The following is a 20135-nucleotide window of genomic DNA, read 5'->3' as shown; positions in this document are numbered from 1 at the left end:
CATGGGAGGGAGGGATGGGGAGAGAATGGGGTGGGGTTCAGGTGGGGGCTGACTGGGTGATGTGTGCATGTATGTCTACAAAAGTTTGTATCCCACTATGATGTATGAATACAGTGCACCAATAAAAATAAAAAATAAAAAAATAAATTAAATTAAATTAAATTAAAAAAAAAGAATTTGCCAGGTGTGGTGGTTCATGATTATAATCCCAGTACTTAAAAAAAAAAAAGGGGGAAAAAAGAGGGGGCTGGGGTATAACTCAGTGGTAGAGCATTTACTTTAGTATGTGAGTATGTGCAAGACCCTGGATTCAGTTCCCCCAAAAAGCAAATGTATCCCCATCCTTGGCAGTGTCTAGCCTGGCACCAAGCTGCCAGTCATTCTACTGATTCCCCTGCATCGTAGCATCCTTGTTTGTAGTTCCGCCAAGCTACCGCTCCCAACATCTTCCTGCTTTTACATGGGGATCAGAGAGAAACCCAAAATTAAGAGGGCACAAAAAATAGGTGTCTGAGCCCCGCTATTCCCCCAGATTTTCCCTCCTTCCTCTTCTCCCCCTTCCATCCCCTGGCGCCTATAATCACCAGGCGGTCTAACGCTAAGTGGTAGTTTTGCCCTTGGTGGGGGGGCTTGGAAACCACACCCCTCCCCCTGGGCCCTCCTGGCCATTCCCAACATCCCGTCTCCTCCATTGTTGAGATGGGTCTGAAGGGGGCATGGTGTTTCCCATGGTGTGGGTGCCGCAGACCGCGGGGGACCGGAAGAGGACCAGGTATGGGGGCCAGCTGAGGGGAAAGAGGGCTGTTAGGTGTACAGATAGATAACTGTGTGGGGAGGAAGATAAACCCTAAAACCAGCAAAGGGAAAAGGATCTTCCATCTCCCTGCTGGGAGGTGGATCCCTCCTATTCTTATAAAGCTGGTTAAAGACTTTGCAGGGCCCAGTACAAAATGGAAAAGTGGTGCTCTGTGGTAAAAATCTAAGACTTTCAAGATGGTGACAGCAGAGAGCTATAGCAACCATGGGGCTCCTTCCGAGACAGAGAGGGACGTAGGGCGGCCCCTTGCAAATGCTCAGGCCGCAACCCTGGGATCCAGCCCTGCTCTCTCAACATCCTTGTTGCGGCTACCAACACTTCCTCACCCCCTGGGACCCCCAGGCATCTTCCCAAGTTTCCTCCTGAACCATCCCCTAGTGCTATAATAACCAGGCGGTCCGACGCTAAGTGGTAGAAGGGGAGGAAGGGGACTTGAACGCTGACCAGCAACTTCTTTCTTCCTGTTCCAATCCCCCGTTTAGGCCTGGGTTCTGCTGCCCCTCCAGCTCCCAGCCCAGTGACAGCGCCCACTGCGGCCGAGAGAGGGCTGCCCTCCCCAGGGGCTGGGGCCTACTTCAGCAGGAAAGCCCGGCTCTCCTTCCGCCACCAGCTGCATGACATAGCCTCGGCCAACGACTCCACCATTTGAAGGGGACAGCCAGGGAGGGGCCAGGCCTCCAGGAAGTCTTGGCAACCTTCCTTCACCCCATTTCTCAGTGGTCCCAGTGTCTGGCTCCCCCAAGTCTGTCATTAAATTCATGCCGAGTTGCCAGGTGTTGTGTGTATGACTGGAGGGTTGACGGGGGGCTAAGGCAGCAGGGCTGGGGTCCCGGGCTCAAGGGGAAGTGTGGCGGCGGGGGGACTGGGACCCAGGGATGGTGACTGTGAGGTGGCCCCACGTGTGGCAGGCAGGAAAGGAAGTTGCTGACATCAAGCTTTAGAGATGGGGGTGGAGAGCAGTGTTAGGTGGGGATAGGCAGTGTATCTCTTTCCTTTCCTTTCTTTCCTTTTTTCCTTCTTCCTTTTTCTTTTTTCTTTCTTTCTTTGTGGTACTGGGGATGGAACCCAGAGGCACTCTACCTCTGAGCTACACCCCCAGCCCTATTTTTTATTCTTTATTTTGAAACAGGGTCTCACTAAGTTGCAGAGGGCCTCACCAAGTAGCTGAGGCTGGTCACGAACCCAGACCCTCTTGTCTCAGCCTCCCAAATGCTGGGATGACAAGCATGTGCCACCGGGCCCGGCTTATTTTTATTTAAAAACAGGGTCTCGCTAGGTTGATGAGAGTCTCACTACTTGTTGATATTCTCCTGGAACCTGTGATCCTCCTGTCTCAGCCTCCCAAGTACTGGGATTACAGGCAGGTACCACAACACCTGACTCCAATTTTATTTGTTATTTGGAAACAGGGTCTCAGAGCCTGGCTAATTTGCCGAGGCTGGCTTCGAACCTGCGATCCTCCTGTCTCAGCCTGCCAACTACTGGGATAACACGTGTGCAATGACCTCGCCCTTGAACCTAAGATCCTCCTGTCTCAGTTTCCTAAGTACTGGGATTACAGGTGCACACCACCACGTACTGCTTGGCATCGTACCTCTGAGCTATACCACAGTAAGTCGCTGAGGCTGGCCTCAAACCAGTGATCCTCCGCCCTCTGCCTTCCAAGTACTGGGATTGGTCTTTGCCAGCTATTAAGGTGCACGTCTATTCAATAAATATCTAGTGTGTACTCCACACCAGACATTGAGCATGCATCAACGAACCAAAAAGTAAGAGTTCTTTCACTTTCCAGTGGGCAGAGGAGACAATAAACAAGTAAACAAATAAGCTTGACTGTAGGGGGCAGTGACAAGTGCCGCCATGGAGAAGAGGAAACAGGTAATATGAAAATGGGACAGGGAAGGGCTTGATGCTCACGCGTGCGTGATGCCCCTACTGCCCTGCGCCTCCTAAACACGTGTGATGACAATGCTCCAATAAATTAAGAAAAAAGAAAATGGGAGAGGGTGTTTCTTCAATTTCAGATGGTCAGCAAAGGGGTGTGTGTGTGTGTATGTGTGTGTGAGACGGGATTAAACCTAGAGGCATTCTACCTCTAAGCTATACCACCAGCCCTATTAGTGTGTGTGTGTGTGTGTGTGTGTGTGTGTGTGTGTTACTAAGGGTTGAGCCCTGGGGCATTCTACCTCTGAGCTATACCCCCAGCCTTTTTATTTATTATTTTGAAACAGGGTCTCACCAAGTTTTGGAGAGCCTCACTAAGTTGCTGAGGCTGTCCTTGAGCCTACGATTCTCCTGTCTCAGCCTCCTAAGTAGTAGAATTACAGGTGTGCACCACTGCACCTGGCTCCTGTTTTTATTTTAAACAGGGTGTAACTTAATTGTGTGTGTGTGTGGGGAGGGGTGCCTGCTAAGTTGCTGAGGCTGGCCTCGAACCTGCAATCCTCCTACAGGTGTGCCTGGCCAGGAAAGGCCTTTGCCATGAGGTGACATCTGAGCCGAGACCTGAATGATGCGTAGCAAACTGAAAGCTGGGGCATGTCAGCGTAGGTCACGGCTCTAATGAGCCACTCAGGCGTGGGATGTTGAGATGAGGGAGGCTGTATGTATGTGGGACAGAGAGGATATGGAAACTCCTTACCACTCAATTTTGCTAGAAACTTAAAACTATTCTAAAAAGCAGTTTATCTTATTTATTTATTTATTTATTTATTTATTATGTATTTATTTGCAGTACTGGGGATGGAACCAAGGGACATTCTACCTCCGAGCTACACCCCTAGCTCTATTTTTTATTCTTTATCTTGAAACAGGATGTCACTGAGATGCAGAGGACCTCACTAAGTAGCTGAGGCTGCCCTCAAACTGTGATCCTCCTGTCTCAGCCTCCCAAATACTGGGATTACAAGTGTATACCACCATGCCCAGCTTCAAAAAGTAGTTTGTTATTGAAAAAAAAAAAAAAACTAAGTAGCTGAGGCTGGCTTCAAACCTGGACAGTCCTCCTGTCTCTGTCTCCCAGGTGCTGGGATTACAAGCGTGCGCCACTATGCCTGGCAGTAGTTTTTGTTTTTTTTTTAACTTAGTACAGGCATGGTGCCATACTCATGTAATCCTAGTACTTGGGAGGCTGAGACAGGAAGATCTCAAGTTTGCTGCCAGCTTCAGCAATTTACTGAGGCCCTCTGCAACTTAGTGAGACCCTGTTTCCAAATAAAAAATAAAACAGGGCTGGGGTTCAATTCCCAGCACCAAATATATAATCTCCTTTGCAACTCAGTGAGACTCTGTTTCAAAATAAAGAATAAAAAATAGGATCTCGGAGGTAGAATGCCCCTGAGTTCCATACCCAGTACCGCAAAAAAAAGGGGGGGGCTGGGGGTGCATGAGGGTGTAGCTTGGATGTACAATGCTCCTGGGTACCCTTATCCCAACAAAAAAATCACAGGGCTGAGAGTAGTTCAGTGCTTGAGTACTTACTGAACATGCACAGGTCCTTGGTTCAATCCCCAGCACTACAAAACAAAAAACAAAGAAAAGGAAAAAACTCATGGAAAAAGAGCCCCATGGAGGAAAAAAAAAAAAAAAAAAGTATAGCCTGGCATGATGGTGCATGCCTGTGATCCCAGTACTTGGGAAGCTGAGACAGGAGGACTGCAGGTTTGAGGACAGACTCAGCAACCTAGTGAGGCCCTCTGCAACTTAATGAGACCCTATTTCAAAGTAAATGGGGTTAGGGGTGTAGCACAGAGGCATTCTGCCTCTGGGTTCAATACCCAGCATCACAAAAAGTAAATAAATAAATAAAACAAAACACAACTAGCAAGTGCTAGGTGGAAAATTCCATAGATTGTAGGAAATGGAGAAAAAAGCCAGTTACTATGGTAGCAGGGTTAGGGCAACTGCTGGGTCTTCGAAATCATGGTAAAATATTATTCTAGGGGGAATGGAATGATTGAAGAACGTCAAGCAGGGAGGCAACGTGGTCTCATGTTACAAAGATCACTTGGTTGGCATGTGGGGAAGGGACTGCAGGAGGGCCTTTCTGAAAGCAACAAGGCCGCTTGGGAGACTTGCCATTCTCTAGGTAAGAGACGACGGGTTGGGATCAGTACAGTGCTGCGGAGATGTGTGCATGATTTCTGCAAAAACTTTCAGAGAGTTCTTAGGAACCAACTGTACATTGCATGTGGACTGCAAGGAAAAGAGAGGAATCAAAGATGATGCCTTGCCGGGCGTGGTGGCGAACGCTTGTAATCCCCGCGCTTGGGAGGCTGAGACAGGAGGATCGCGCAGGTTCGAAGCCAGTCTCGGCTACTTAGTGAGGCTCTCAGCAACTTAGTGAGACTCTGTTTCCAAATTAAAAAAAAAAAAAAAAGGTCTGGGAGTATAGACCGGAGGTAGAAAACCTCTGGGTTCCACCCCTAGTACCACCAAAAAAAAAAAGTAAAGATGATGCCTGGGAGAACATGTTTTGGCATGAAAATCCAAACTACCACATGCTTAAGTTTGAGATACACATATTGGGGTCAGAGATCTTTTCTACCCTTCGCTTAATCCAGAACCTCATCACCCACTTAGGAAATCTCCCTCTGGTCCTCTGAATCCCTCCAGGGAAGAAGTATCATAAGGGTATGTGCTAAATTGTGCGTGGTGGCGCACACTTGTAATCCCAGCATTCCGGAGGCTGAGACAGGAGGATCGCGGTTCCCAGTCAGCTTTGGCTACTTAGCGAGGCCCTCTGCAACTCAGTGAGACCCTATTTCAAAATAAAGAATGAAAAGTAAGGCTGGGGGTGTCGCTTGGAGGTAGAATGCCCCTGGGTTCTAGCCCTAGTACAGAAAAAAAGGGGGGGGGGATATGTACTCTTTATTTTTGGTAGTACCCAGGGGTATTCTACTTCTGTGCTATACCTCCAGCCCAATTTTATTTATTTATTCTTATTATTTTATTTGTGGTACTGGGGATGGAACCCAGGGGCATTCTACCTCCAAGCTACACCCCAGCCCTATTTTTTATTCTTTATTTTGAAACAGGGTCTCACTGAGTTGCAAAGGGCCTCGCTAAGTAGCTGAAGCTGTCCATGAACTGTGACCCTCCTGTCTCAGCCTCCCAAATGCCTGGATTACAAGTGTGCACCACCACGCCTGGCTGTGGTCATACATCTTAATGGGATAAAAGATGTTAGAGGCATACATGCATTTAGCCCTCCCCCAATTCCCTCTCCATTTCCCCCCTTCCCTCCCTCTCATATTTGGCTTAGTGATTGACTTTGATATGTTTGTGAATGTTTATCATGTACATTAGAGAATTTCTCCCTTCTCCTCCCTCCTATCTCTCTCAGGTCACCTTATTTGCTCATCTAGTTTCTTGGCTTTTATTATTTTTTTTTAATAAATTGTGTGTGTGTGTGTGTGTGTGTGTGTGTGTGTGTGTGTGTTACTGGTGAGGTAGGCATTCTACCTTCAAGCTATGCCACCAGCTCTATTTTATTCTATTTATTTATTTGTGGTATTGGGGATGTAATCCAGAGGCATTCTACCTCTCATCTATACCCCTAGTCCTATTTTTTATTCATTTTGAAACAGGGTCTCAGAGTTGCAAAGGGTCTCACTAAGTAGCTGAGGCTGTCTGCAAACCATGATCCTCCTGTCTCAGCCTCAAGTACTGGGATTGCAAGCATGTGTCACCATACCCGGCTCTTTTCTTTTTAATCAGGATTTTGCTATGTCGATGAGTCTTAATACTTGGTGAGGTATCCTCAAACTTGTGATCCTTCTGTCTCAGCTTCCCAAGTACTGGATTACAGGCATGCTCCACCAGTCTTGGTTGAAAATAACTTTTTTTTTTTTTTTTTTTTTTGCCAGAACTGGGATTGAACCCAGGGGCATTCAATTTCCAAGCTACACCCCCCAACCCTATTTTCCTATTTTTTATTCTTTATTTTGAAATAGGACTGAGTTGCAAAGGGTCTCACTGAGTAGCTGAGGCTGTCCCTGAACTGCGATCCTCCTGTCTCAGCCTCCCAAATGCTGGGATTACAAGCATGAGCCACCTTGCCTGGCAAAAATAACTACTTTTTAGAATGGGAATGCTGCCTTCCAGAGCTGGCCAAAAGCACTCCCTGTGGCTGTCCTCTGCTATTCAAACTCTATCTTAAATTCTACTTGTAGGCCGGGCATGGTGGCGCACATTTGTAATCCCAGCATTTGGGAGGTGGAGACCGGAGGATCGTGGTTCCGTGGATAGCCTCAGCTACTTAGCGAGGCCCTTTGCAACTCAGTGAGACCCTGTTTCAAAAAATATAAAGACTAACAAATAGAGCTAGGGGTGTAACTCAGAGGTAGAATGCCTCTGGGTTCCATCCCCAGTACCTAAAAAAACAAAAACAAAAAATTCTACTTGTAGACAAGGCCCACCTCTTTTCCCAAAGCCAAGGAAGTCACATTGCTACATCCTGACCACAAAATGAGGTGCTAGATTAAGCGTGGGGAGAAGAAACTATGAGGTTGGGTTGAAGAAGAGTTCTTTTGGTAGTTAAGGCCAGTATTCACCCATAATAACTGGGAGGAGCGCTGACTCAGCCTCAAAATTCAGAGTCCCACCTTGGACTTGAGCAGGGAGAGGGTTTTGTTGGTAGTTCTGACATTAGCCGCACTCTGGTATTAAAGTTCCTGGGATAAGCCGGGCATGGTGGCGCACACTTGTAATCCCTGCGCTTGGGAGGCTGAGACAGGAGGATTGCACAGGTTCGAAGCCAGCCTCAGCTACTTAGTGAGGCTCTCAAGCAACTTAGTGAGACCCTATTTCCAAATAAAATATAAAATAGGTCTGGGAGTATAGCCCGGAGGTAGAAAGCCTCTGGGTTCCACCCCCAGTACCACCAAAAAAAAAAAAAAAAGTACCTGGGATATAAGGGAAAGGAAATGTGGGGGAAGGTAGTCTGGAGAAAGAGGTTTGAAAATTACCCATGTTGTTGGGCATGGTGGCGCACACTTTTAATCCCAGTATCTGGTAAACTGAGACAGGAGGATCGTGGAAGTTCGAAGCCAGACTCAGCTACTTAAGTGAGGTTCTCAGCAATTTAGTGAGAAACTGTTTCTAAATAAAATATAAAATAGGTTTGGGAGTGTTAAAACCCCTGGGTTCCATCTCCAGCCCCCCCCCCCCAAAAAAAAAATCATGTAGCTGGGTTCAGTGCCATAGACCTATATTTCAGCTACCTGGGAGGCTGAAGTGGAAGGGTCACAAGTTTGAGGCCAGTCTGAGCAACCAGTGAAACATTGTCCTAAAGTTAAAAAAGGGCTGGGAGTTGGGCGGGTGTGGTGGCGCAGGCTTATAATCTCAGTACTTGGGAGGCTAAGACAGGAGGATCCAGGTTCATGGCCAGCCTCAGCTACTTAGAGGGACTCTGCAACTTAGTGAGACTCTGTTTCAAAATAAAATAAGGCTGGAGGTTTTGCTCAGAGGGAAAATGCCCCTGGGTTCAATCTCCAGTACTGGAAAAAAAAAAAAAAAAAAGAAAAGAAAAGAAAAAAAAAGCTGGGAGGGAAGGAGGGAAAGGATGGAGGAAGGGCGGGAAGGACGAATCAGCCATGCAAGTTTGCAAGTTTAGTGAGGAGCATTCATAAACTCCCCTCATTTCCTCTATAACTTGTTGAGTTCAGTGCAGTGGATTGCAGAGAGAGAAGTCAGACAAATTCAGGCTTAAGGTCAAGAAAAGAATAAGTACAAAGATTCTCTCTGACAAACTGTTTATTAAATTTTGTATCAGGATGGGGTGAATCTTATCGCATCCTAGGATTCCAGGATTCAGGGGGGTGGTAGAGTGGCAATGGTGAACTTGGGTATCTGGTCTCCCAAAAGTACCTGCCGCTCTACCCCTGCTTCTTCAATGGCCGCCAGGCGGATCACCCCTCCACTGGAGCCATCCCGTTCCATGGCCAAAGCAAGAGCTGTGGATAAAAGGAGGAAGAAGGGTTTGGAGTTAGTTGGTAGGAATACTGTGAGGAAGGAGAAACACTGGCCTGGGCTGGGTAGGGAGGCTGACTCCCACAGGCCTGGAAGCCCCAGCTCTCACCATTGGCAGTGAACTGCAGACACTCTTCCTTGGTCATGCCTTCACGATAGGTTGCATCGACATAGCCATAGATATATGAGCTCCCGGAGCCTCCAATGGCAAAGGACTGCCTCACCATCATCCCCCCCATGGGAACTGAGTACACCTGTCAGGTGGAGGGAGAAAAGAGCCACCAGTTGCACCCCTCTCCCAACACACATACATTCGGCTGTCTATTGTGAGATGGTCTGGGGAGAGTTAATAGTGAGTGAGGAAGACACCGGAAAGAAAAATAGAAAATGGTTGGGGCAGAGAGAAGATCAAAGGCATGATTCCAGGGCTCTGGCGGGGTGAGGGCCTGACCTGCCCTCCTTCCTGAGGATCCCAGCCCGCGATGATGATTCCTGCCATCAGGTCTTCCCGGTATCGGTAACACATTTCCTTAAAGAGGCTGGCTGCTGTGTGTACCAGTGGAGGTTCATTCAGTTCAATGCTAGAGAATGGAGTGGGGATAGGAGTTGCCAAAAAAAAAAAAAAAAAAAAAAAAAAGCAGTATCAGGACCTGGGAGTAAGGACACAGGACACTTAGCGCCAGAGATCGCAGCTCCCTTCACATACTCGCCCCGCCCCTGCCCACAAGCACCTGTGGAAACCAAGCTGATAAGTGACAGCATCCGCTACAGCCTGGGTATCAGCCGCTGAGCCTGAGCGGCAGCAGAAAATGTGATCGTGAATAGGGGTCAGCTTGTCAGTCACTCGATTGGCGATGTAGGACCTGCAGGACGGCAAATGGTGAAGAGGCGCCCCCCTTTCCCGTCTCCATCAGGTCATATTGCCCATGGGGTTAGGAATGGGGACTCAAGATCTGCCCACTGGTTCTCATTCAGACCTAAGTAGGCTGGATGGAGAATAGATTTCCTTTTTTGGTGGCGCGGGGGATCGGATTCGGGAGCAATCTACATCCGAGCTACATCCCAGCCCGTTTTATTTGTTTTTGTATGTTTTTTATACTTCTTCAATTGTTTTTTTTATGGGGCCGAGGATCAAACCCAGAGCTTTGCCCGTGCTAGGCAAGCACTCTGCCACTAAGCCAAATCCCCAACCCCTTTATTTGTTTTTGAAACAGGGTCGTTCTAGGTTGCCAAGAGGCTTACTTAAATTGCTGAGACTGGTCTCGAACCGGTAATCCTTCTGTCTCAGCCTCCCAAGTACTTGGATTACAGGCATGTGCCACCAGGATGGGGCTGAGAATAGACTTTTATAAAGATTTCACCAGAGGATAAAGTAGCAGAAGCTGGAGCAAATCTTTACCTCCTAGAAGAGGAGCAACCTCTCTTCCCCTCAGTAGCCTGTGTGGGGTAAGGATGGGCTACCAGGCCTGGGGATGTGGGTCAGAGGTAGAGTGCTTGCTTAGAAGACCTTGGGTTCCACCCTTAGCTCTGACGAGGGGGCGGGTGGGCTGGCAGGCAGGGTAGGAAGGGAAAGACGAGAAGAGCTTTCTCTGCAAATCTGTCTCACCCGGTGGTGGTTCTGGAGTCCGCCCCTAGGACCACGCCCCCATCAAACTGCACAGCCATGATCGTAGTCTGGGAAAAGGGGAAAAAGGGATAAGTCTGCTTTTCCACATTTTCCAACATACACAAACATCAACAATTCCTTCCCCAGTTCCCAGAATACAAACTTCGTGCGCTGCGTACCCATTTTCAAATCGCTTGGGGGCGTCAACACCCCTCAAAGTACCAGAATTCGAACCTTCAAAGCCCAGTTTTCACCCAACCCCTAGGTGCCCAGACTCTACCTCCCACGACGACCCACCACGTTACTCCAGCCTCCTAAAAATATCCCCCTGCCGGGCGTGGTGGCGCACGCTCGTAATCCCAGAATTTGGGAGTCTGAGAGAGGAGGATCTCGGTTCGCGGACAGCCTCAGCTACTTAGTGAGGCCCTTTGCAACTCGGTGAGACCCTGCTTAAAAATAAAGAATAAACAGAGCTGGGGGTGTAGGTCGGAGGCAGAATGCCCCTGGGTTCCATCCTCAGTACCACAAAAATAAAATAAAAATACCTCCCTCTGCCTGCAGTATAACACAGCCCTCCTCCCTCTCCCTTTCCTCGAGTCACACCGCGCGCACACCTCCGGGGCCCTGACTCCTTCCTCACCCCTGTGGAAACCTCTCGATTTTCCCAATCTGGGGCGATGGCCTCCGGCCCCCAGGCCGGCGCCGGTCCCACTCCCCGAGCAGATACTAAGGTGGCCGCCATCTTTCTCCTCCGGTGCTTTACGACAAAGGAACTGTCGTAAAGCGCTCCGTCACTCTCCAGCTGCTCGCTGAGGCTTCTGGGAGCGAAGCCACGCCACGTTTGACGGCAGAAGGGAAAAGAAAGGTGTAGGGCGGCTTTTTACGACAGCGAGCACTTTATGGCAGTGTGGCAGGAACGAAAAGCCAGCCTGCGGTAACAGGAGAGGAGGGGCGTGGAGGGGAGGCTGAGGAGGGGGAGGGGAGGGGCGGAGGAAGGGGAAGTGAGGAGAAAAGGAAAGAAAGAAGGTCCGGCCTGGTTGCGCCCGCTTGTAATCCCGGCTTTCAGGAGGCAGAGGCCTAAGGATCGCGGTTCAAGGACAACCTCAGCTGTTTAGCGAGGCCCTTTGCAACTCAGTGAGACACTGTTTCAAAAATAAAGAGACTAAAAAATAGGGCTGGGGGTGTAGCTCAGAGGTCCAATGCCCTTGGGTTCCTCAATACTAAAAAAAAAAAAAAAAAGTCGTAAGTGGTGGGGCACGTTTTTTTTTTTTTTTTTTTTTTTTTTTTGGTGGTACTGGGGTTCCTGGAAGCCCTTCTACCTCCGGGCTACACTCCCAGACCTCTTTTTACATTTTATATTTGGAAACAGGGTCTCCTAAGCCAGCGCGCGCGGCTGGCTTCGAACCTGTGCGATCCTCCTGTCTCTGCCTCCCAAACGCGGGGATTACAAGCGTGCGCCACCACGCCCGGCCTAGTGGGGCACGTTTTGTAAGCATTTGGGGAGGCTGTGACAGGAGGATCGCGGTTCGAGGACAGCCTCAGCTACTACTTAGGCCCTTTGCAACTCAGTGAGACTCTGTTTCAAAATAAAGAATAAAAACTAGGGCTGGGGTGTAGAATGCCCCTGAGTTCAATTCGCAGTACCACTAAATAAATAAATAAATATAAAGAGAGACAAAGAAAGAAAGAAAAAGCCGGGCGTGGTGGCATATGCCTGTAATTCCAGCATTTGGGAGGCTGAGACAGAAGGATCTCGGTTCGCAGACAGCCTCAGCTACTACTTAGTGAGGCCCTTTGCAACTCAGTGAGACCCTGTCTCAAAGAATAAAAAATAGGGCTGGGGGTATAGCTTGAAGTAGAAACGCTCTGGGTGGCCCATCCCAGTACCGCAAAAAAAAAAAAAAAAAGAAGAAGAAGAAGAAGAAGAAGAAGAAGAAGAAGAAGAAGAAGAAGAAGAAGAAGAAGAAGAAGAAGAAGAAGAAGAAAGTAAAAACCGGGCGTGGTGGCGCACGCTTGTAATCCCCGGGCTTGGGAGGTGGAGACAGGAGGATCGCGCAGGTTCGAAGCCAGCCTCTCGAAGCCAGCCTCGCTGACTTAAGAGACCTTGTTTCCAAATAAAAATATAAAAATAGTTCTGGGAGTGTAGTTCTGGGAGGTAGAAAGTTTTCCAGGAACCCCAGTACCACCACCAAAAAAAGAAAGAAAGAAAGAAAGAAAGAAAGAAAGAGAGAAAGAAAGAAAGAAGGGAGAGCCAGGCATGATGATGCAGAATTTGGGAGGCTGAGACAGGAGGATCGTGGTTTTCGACCAGCCTCATCTACTTAGTGAGGTCCCTTGCGACTCAGTGAGACCCTCTTTCCAAATAAAGAATAATAATAATAATAATAATAATAAAATAGGGCTGGCAATGTAGTTCGGAGGTAGAATGCCCTGGGTTCCATCCCCAGTATTGAAAAAAACAAAAAAGAGCTGGGGTGAAGCATGGAGGTAGAATGCCCTGGGTTAAATCTCCACTACTACCAAAAAAAAAAAAAGAAAAGAAAAGAAAAGAAGTCCTGCCTACGGGGATGGCTCACATTTATAGGTCCATCTACTCGGGAGGCTGAGGCAAAGAAGACTGGAAGTTCTAGATCAGCTTGGGCAATTTAACAAGAAACACCCTGTTTCAAAATAGAAAGGGCTTGGAGTCAGGTGTGATGTGCACAGCTATAACTGGATTACAGGTTCGCAGCAGCCTCAGCAGTTTAGTGAGGCCTTCGACAACTTAGTAAGACCCTGTTTCAAACTAAAAAAGAAAATAAGGCTAGGTGAGTAGCTCAGAGGTAGAATACCTTTGGGTTCTATCCCCAGCACAATACATACACACATACATACATACATACATACACACATACATACACACATACATACATACACACATACATATGTGTCTTGGAATGGAGCTTAGAGGTAGAATACTTTCCTAGCATGTGTTTCAATCCCCAGTCACAGTCTCTTTTACACACACACACACACACACATACACACACACACACACTGAGCTTATCCTGCGCTGTACTGATTTGATTTATTTGATTGGAGCTCTAATTGAAAATGCCCCAAGGTTATCTGGGCATGGTGGCCCATGCTTGTAATCTCAGTACTTGGGAAGCTGAGACAGGAGGATCGAAGGTTCACAACCAGCCCTGGGTTCATAGAATGCCCCTGGGTTCAATTCCCTGTACCACAAAAAAAAGAAAGGAAGGAAGAAAGAAAGAAAGGAAGGAAGGAAGGAAGGAAGGAAAGAAAGAAAGAGAGAAAGAAAGAAAGAAAGAAAGAGAGAAAGAAAGAGATAAAGCACCCAGGTGGATTTGGGAGCCTGAGAATGCCTGTGCCATGTTTTCTTTTCGTGTGTACAACCATAGCAGTATATATTAGGAACTGAATTACTGGATTCTAAGGTAACTGACTTTTTTTTTTTTTTTTTGTGGTCCTGGGAATGGAACCAGGGGCCTCTATCTTCGGGCTACACCCCCAACCTATTTTATATTTTTTATATATTTTTTATTATTTTATTATTTTTAATTTTTATTTATTTTTTGAGGGTCTGGAGATGGAACCTGGGGCATTCGACCTTTGAGCTACACCCCCTGCCCTATTTTTTATTCTTTATTTTGAAACAGGGTCTCACTAAGTCGCAGAGGGCCTCACTAAGTAGCTGAGGCTGTCCGCAAACTGCGATCCTCCAGTCTCGCCTCCAGAATGCTGGGATTACAAGTGTGCGCCACCATGCCCGGCTTCTTATATTTTATTTGGCAACAGGGTCTCACTAAGTTGCTGAGTCTCACTAAGTAGCTGAGGCTGGCTTCAAACCACTGTTCTCCTGTCTCAGCCTCCCAGTACTGGGATTACAAATGTGCACCACCATGCCCAGCTATTTTTTTATTCTTATTTTTTTCTTTTCTTTTTTTGTTTTTTATGTGGTACTGGGGATGGAACTCAGGGGCCTTCTACCTCTGGGTCACACTCCCAGACCTATTTTATATTTTGTTTGGAAGCAGGGTCTTACTAAGTTGCTGAGAGCCTCACTAAGTAGCTGTGGCTGGCATCAAATCTGCTCAATCCTCCTGTCTCAGCCTGCCAGTACTGGGATTACAAGTGTGTACCACCATGCCTGGCCAGAAAATTTTAATTTTATTTTTTTGTGGTCCTGGGGTTCCTGGAAGCCCTTCTACCTCTAGGCTACACTCTCAGACCTATTTTTACATTTTTATTTGGAAACAGGGTCTCCTAAGCCAGCGCGCGTGGCTGGCTTCGAACCCGTGTGATCCTCCTGTCTCTGCTTCCCAAGCGCGGGGATTACAAGCCTGCGCCACCACGCTTTAATTTTAATTTAAAATTTTTTTTTCGGTACCAGGGGTGGAACCCAGGGGTATTCTACCTCTTAGCTATACCCACAGCCCTATTTTTTTATTCTTTATTTTAAAACAAGTTCTCACTGAGTTACAGAGAGCCTCACTAAGTAGCTGAGGCTGTCCACAAACAGGATCCTCCTGTCTCAGCCTCCGGAATGCTGGGATTACAAGTGTGCGCTACCATGCCCAGAGTATTAGTGTGTGTGTGTGTGTGTGTGTGTGTGTGTGTGTGTGTGTGTGTGTGTGTATTTTACTGGGGATTGAATCCAGGACCATTTTACCTTTGAGCTATATCCCTAGCCTAATTTTATTCTTTATTTGGAAACAGGGCCTCACCGAGTTGCAGAGGGCCACACAAGTTGCTGAGGCTTGCTACGAACCTGTTATCCTCCTGTCTCAACCTCCCAAGTACTGAGATTACCAAGTATGTACCACCATGCCCGCCCCCCCCCAAAATTAATGATTTTAAAATGTACAATTCAGTGTGATACAATTCAGTGTGATTTATTATATTCACAGTGTTATACAACCATCATTTCTACTAGTTCCTGAATGCAGTAATTTCTGAAATTGGAAAGTGTGGAACCTCCTTTTCAAGACGGTTTTGGCTATTCTGGGTCCCTTGCATTTTGTTATGAGTTTTAGAACTAGCTTGTACATTTATGCAGGGGGGAAAAAGCTGTTGCAATTTTGACAGGAATTGTATTGAATCAATCAATCTTCCTTCCTTCCTTCCTTCCTTCCTTCCTTCCTTTCTTTCTTTTTTTCCTTTCTTTCTTTCTGTATTTTTGCGGGTCTGGGGCTGGAACCCAGAGGCATGTGACCTCTGAGCTACACCCCTTCCAATTTTTTATTTCTTTATTTTGAAAAAGGGTCTCACTGAGTTGCGGAGGGCCTCACTAAATATCTGTCCATGAACCATCCTGCGGTTTCAGCCTCCCCAATGCTGGGATTACAGGCATGCGCCACCACGCCCGGCTCGAATCTTTAGATCAATTGGGGATCACATGTGCTAGGTGAGCACTCTACCACTGAGCTACAGCCCCAGCCCAGTTTATGTCTTTCTAGGAAATTTTCTTTTTCTTTTTCTTCTTCTTCTTTTCTTTTCTTTTTCTTTTCTTTTCTTTTCTTTTTTTTTTTTTTGCGGGTCTGGGGATGGAACTCAGGGGCATTTGACCTCCGAGCTACACCCCCAGCCCTATTGTTTTTGTTCTGTATTTTGAAACAGGGTCTTACTAAGTCTCAGAGGGCCTCACTAAGTAGCTGAGGCTGTCCGCAAACCTCGATCCTCCAGTCTCAGCCTCCAGAATGCTGGGATTACAAGCGTGTGCCACCACGCCCGGCTTCTAGGAAATTTTCTATTTCATCCCTAAACCTATTTTTTTGAAACAAGATAGAGCTTCCCAGGTACTGGAATTACAGGTATCTGCCACTGTAACTGGCTCATAGCACTTCATCACAATCCGTGTGTGTGTGTGTGTGTGTGTGTGTGTGTGTGTGTGTGTGTGTGCGCGCGCGCGCGCACGCGCACAGGAGATTGAACTCAGGGCTCACTGCATTCATTAACTCCATTTACTCATATTAACTCTTTTTTTTGGGGGGGGGTACTGGGGATTGAACCCAGGGGCATTCTACCTCCACGCTACAGCCCCATTTTAGCTTTATTTTGAAGCAGGGTTTCACTAGGCTGATGAAAGTCTCACTACTTGCTGAGGCTGTCCTTGTACCTGGGACCCTCCGGTGTCAGCCTCGCGCGTACTGAGATTGCAAGATTACCATGCCCAGCTGGGTTTCTCTGTTTATCTATTCTGTTTTTCATGGCTCTAATCCTTATTATTTATTTCCTTCTGGTATCTTTGGGTTTAATTTGGTCTTCTAGTTTAAGGAGGGAGAACATTTACTTTGGGAAATGCACTTTGTTGAACAGAGGGGATGTAAGTACAGGGCTCCCGAGGCAGAGGCGTGTCTAGCATGTTTAATGAGTTCTGAGGTCAGTGCTCCGCAGGTAATGTTAGGTCTTTATAAGGTGTTGTGTCATTCCCACTGAAAAGACAGCTCTGCGGATTTTCTGCTTAAACTTTAAATAATCCTAATCTTTGTGCAATGGCAAGCCACTGGGAGATTGTGAGCAGGGAGGTAACATGATATGAGTATATTCTAAAGAACTACTTTTCCTGCTCTAACAGTGCATTGTGGGAAGGGGAAGGAAGTACAGAGAGAATTAGGCTATTGTAGCAGGGTGTGTCGTGACCCGTATTTGTAACCCCTGTACTCGGGAGGCCGAGACAGGAGGATCCAGATTCGAGGACAGCTTCAGGAAGTAGTGAGACTCGATCTAGCAGGACCCTGTTTCAAAATAAAAAGTAAGCGGGGCATGATGGCTCAGGTCCTCTGAAACTTAGTGAGACCCTGTTTCAAAGAATTTTAAAAAGTAGGACTGATGCCAGGCGCGGTGGCGCAGCTTGTAATCCCAGCATCTGGGAGGCTGAGACCTGAAGGATCGTGGTTCGGGGACAGCCTCAGCTACTTAGTGAGGCCCTCAGCAACTCAGTGAGACCCTGTTTCAAAATAAAGAATAAAAAAATAGGGCAGGGGGTGTAGCTCGGGGGTAGAATGCCCCTGGATTTCATCCCCAGACCCACACACACACACACACAAATAGTAGGGCTGAGGTATGCAGCTAGAATGTCCCTGGTTCAGTCCCTATTAACACACACACTAGCTGTGTGGAAGTGGGGTTCAGAGGAGAGGTCTGAGCTTCCTAGAGGCCGGTCTGCGAGGAGTCGGCCACTGAAGCCACAGCGTGAGTCTCTGGGCGGCCGGGGACAGGAATGACACACGTTCTCCCCAGCGCCTGCCGCCATCCACGAAGCACCCTTCGTCCACGACGGCTGCCGAAGAACACTTTATTCCTTGCTGCGGGACGGCGGGGCGGGGAGGCGCCGCACGGCCTGGGTGGGTGGTAGCGGGCCTCGGGCGTCCGCGCTCGGGGTCACCTGGCGGCCGGGCACAGGCGCGGGGGCGCCCGGGGCTGGGGCCGCCGGCCTTAGCCAGCCTGGGATGCACAGGGGGCCGGGCACGGGGAGGGCCGCCCTTGCAGGGGCAGCAGCACCGAGAAGGCCAGAGGAATCGCCTGGCGGCGCCGCAGGGTGGGGGGCGGCAAGACCCCCATAGCTGAGGCTAGGACCCCCTGCCCCTACCTCGGGGGGGGGGGGAGGATCGCCCGTGGCCCGAGGTGCAACGCATTAATAATTAACCTTCGAAGGCCCCCTCCCCTGTGTCTTTACCCCAGGGGGCGGGCGGCTCCCTTGGGGTGAGGGGCTGAAGGAGGATTGGGGGATTTGGCAGCACTGACACATTTCTGCATTCCCTCTTCCTGGGGGGCCGTTGTGGTGAGAGGCGGCCTGGGTGTTATAGAGAAGAGCGGTTAGGGTCAGAACCAGGTCCCCCACTGAGCAGCGGTGTGGGCTCTGAGGTCACGCTGGGCTTGGGTTCCTTCCACTGCAAATTGAGCATAATAATAGGTACTTTGCAAGCCTCATGTGAGGATTAAGTGATAATGCATGTGAAAGCACTGTAAAGGGAAAAGCTGACCACAATTGCCCCATAAATCTCACTTATTAAGTTCAAGGGGGCAGGGGAGCTCTTTGGGATCCAGGGAACACCCACTTCTAGATTCTCTATCCCCAGAGGGTTGAGTACAAGATCTCTCAATCATGTAGTTTAGGCTTAATCTCTTTTTTGTTTGTTTTGTTTGGTGGGTTTTTTCTGGGGGAGGGGCACTGGAGATTGAACCCAGGGGCATTCTAACTCTAAGCTACACCCCTAGCCCTAGTTTTTTTTTTTTTTTTTTTTTTTTACTTTGAAATAGGGTCTTGCTAAGTTGCTGAGGGGCTCACTAAATTTCTGAGGCTGGCCTTGAACCTGTGATCCTCCTGTCTTGGCCTCCCAAATGCTGGGATTACAAGCTTGCACCGCCACACTCGGCTTCCTATTTTTCATTCTTTATTTTGAAACAGGGTCTCACTGAATTGCAAAGAGGCTCATTAAGTCACTGAGGCTGTCCGAGAACTGCAGTCTTCCTGTCTCAGCCTCCCAAATGTTGGGATTACAAGCCTGTGCCACCACGCCCAGCTATTTATTTATTTTTATTTTTTGGTACTGGGGATTGAAACTAAGGGCGGTTCTACCTCTGAGCTACACCCCCAGCCCTATCTTATTCTTTTTAGTTTGAAACAGTGTCTCACTAGGCTGCAGAGGCCCTAAATTGCTGAGGCTGGCCCTGAACCTGTGATCCTCCTGTCTCAGCCTCCCAAGTACTGAGATTACAGGTGTGCTCCACCACGCTCGGCTGTAGTTTAATTTTTTTAAACTCTAGATGGGCCCCTCAATCATTTATCAAACCAGTCTTCATTAATCAGTGCCGCACGCCAGGCCTTGTAGCAGACCTCCAGACCACAGAAGTGTCTTCACAGAGCACAAGGTCCACTGGGGGGAGGACTTTCCATCTGTCGCCCCCGCTGGAAAGGCGAGGTCTGATGAAGAAAGGGGCCTTGCTTTTCTTCATCTCTTAAAATACATTATCGCTGCCGGGCGTGGTGGCGCACGCTTGTCATCCCCGCGCTTGGGAGGCGGAGACAGGAGGATCGCGCAGGTTTGAAACCAGCCGCGCATGCGCGCTGGCTTAGGAGACCCTGTTTCCAAATAAAAATGTAAAAATAGGTCTGGGAGTGTAGTCCGGAGGTAGAAGGGCTTCCAGGAACCCCAGTACCACCAAAAAAAAAAAAAAAAAAAAAAAAAAAAAAAAAAAAAAAAAAAAAATTATCGCTAAGTAAATATGTACTGAAAAAACAAAGATATGTGGATGAAGTGCTGGCAAAGGGGGAGGGGGCTTAACAAATCCAGATAGCTTTTGTTTGTTTTTTGCTTTGTAAATCAGGAGAAAAAGGCATTCAAGGAAAGGAAGCCAGGATACAAGGAAGTAATGGGAAAAACAGATGTTCCTAGATGAGTCTTGTGTCCATATGATTTTTAGAATTATTCTTTTTTTTTTTTTTCTTTTGTGGTACTGGGGATGGAACCCAGGGGCATTCTACCGCTGTACACTACACCCCCTGCCCTTTTTTTTTTTTTTTTTTTTTTGGTGGTACTTGGGGTGGAACCCAGGGACTTTCTACCTCTGGGCTATACTCCCAGACCTATTTTATATTTTATTTGGAAACAGGGTCTCACTGAGTTGCTGAGTTGCCAAGAGCCTCACTAAGTAGCTGAGGCTGGCTTTGAAGCCATGTGATCCTTCTGTCTCAGCCTCCCAAGCACTGGGATTACAAGCGTGCGCCACCACGCC

The 20135-nt window shown here is 48.0% G+C and overlaps 2 protein-coding genes across 2 annotated transcripts; one reads left to right on the top strand and one right to left on the bottom strand.

Moving 5' to 3' along the window:
* Positions 1 to 699: 699 nt before the first annotated feature.
* LOC308274868 (uncharacterized protein C17orf114) lies at positions 700 to 1466 on the top strand (the record flags this gene model as incomplete). Its single annotated transcript, XM_080712797.1, has 2 exons — positions 700 to 772; positions 1300 to 1466. The coding sequence occupies 2 exons, from the start codon at positions 700 to 702 to the stop codon at positions 1464 to 1466; spliced, it is 240 nt and encodes a 79-aa protein (XP_080568923.1).
* A 7163-nt stretch (positions 1467 to 8629) lies between these two features.
* On the bottom strand, positions 8630 to 11136 carry PSMB6 (proteasome 20S subunit beta 6; the record flags this gene model as incomplete). The annotated part of the gene is made up of 6 exons (XM_080712479.1): positions 8630 to 8772; positions 8898 to 9042; positions 9240 to 9369; positions 9520 to 9651; positions 10395 to 10462; positions 11035 to 11136. 6 exons carry the CDS (start codon positions 11134 to 11136, stop codon positions 8630 to 8632), a joined length of 720 nt encoding a protein of 239 aa, XP_080568605.1.
* Positions 11137 to 20135: the final 8999 nt, after the last annotated feature.

The sequence above is a fragment of the Muscardinus avellanarius genome (genome assembly GCF_963383645.1).
Source record: "Muscardinus avellanarius genome assembly, chromosome: 16".
NCBI lineage: Eukaryota > Metazoa > Chordata > Mammalia > Rodentia > Gliridae > Muscardinus > Muscardinus avellanarius.
The sequence above is the reverse complement of the archived record's forward strand: the minus strand, read 5'-3'. Positions and strand labels throughout refer to the sequence as shown.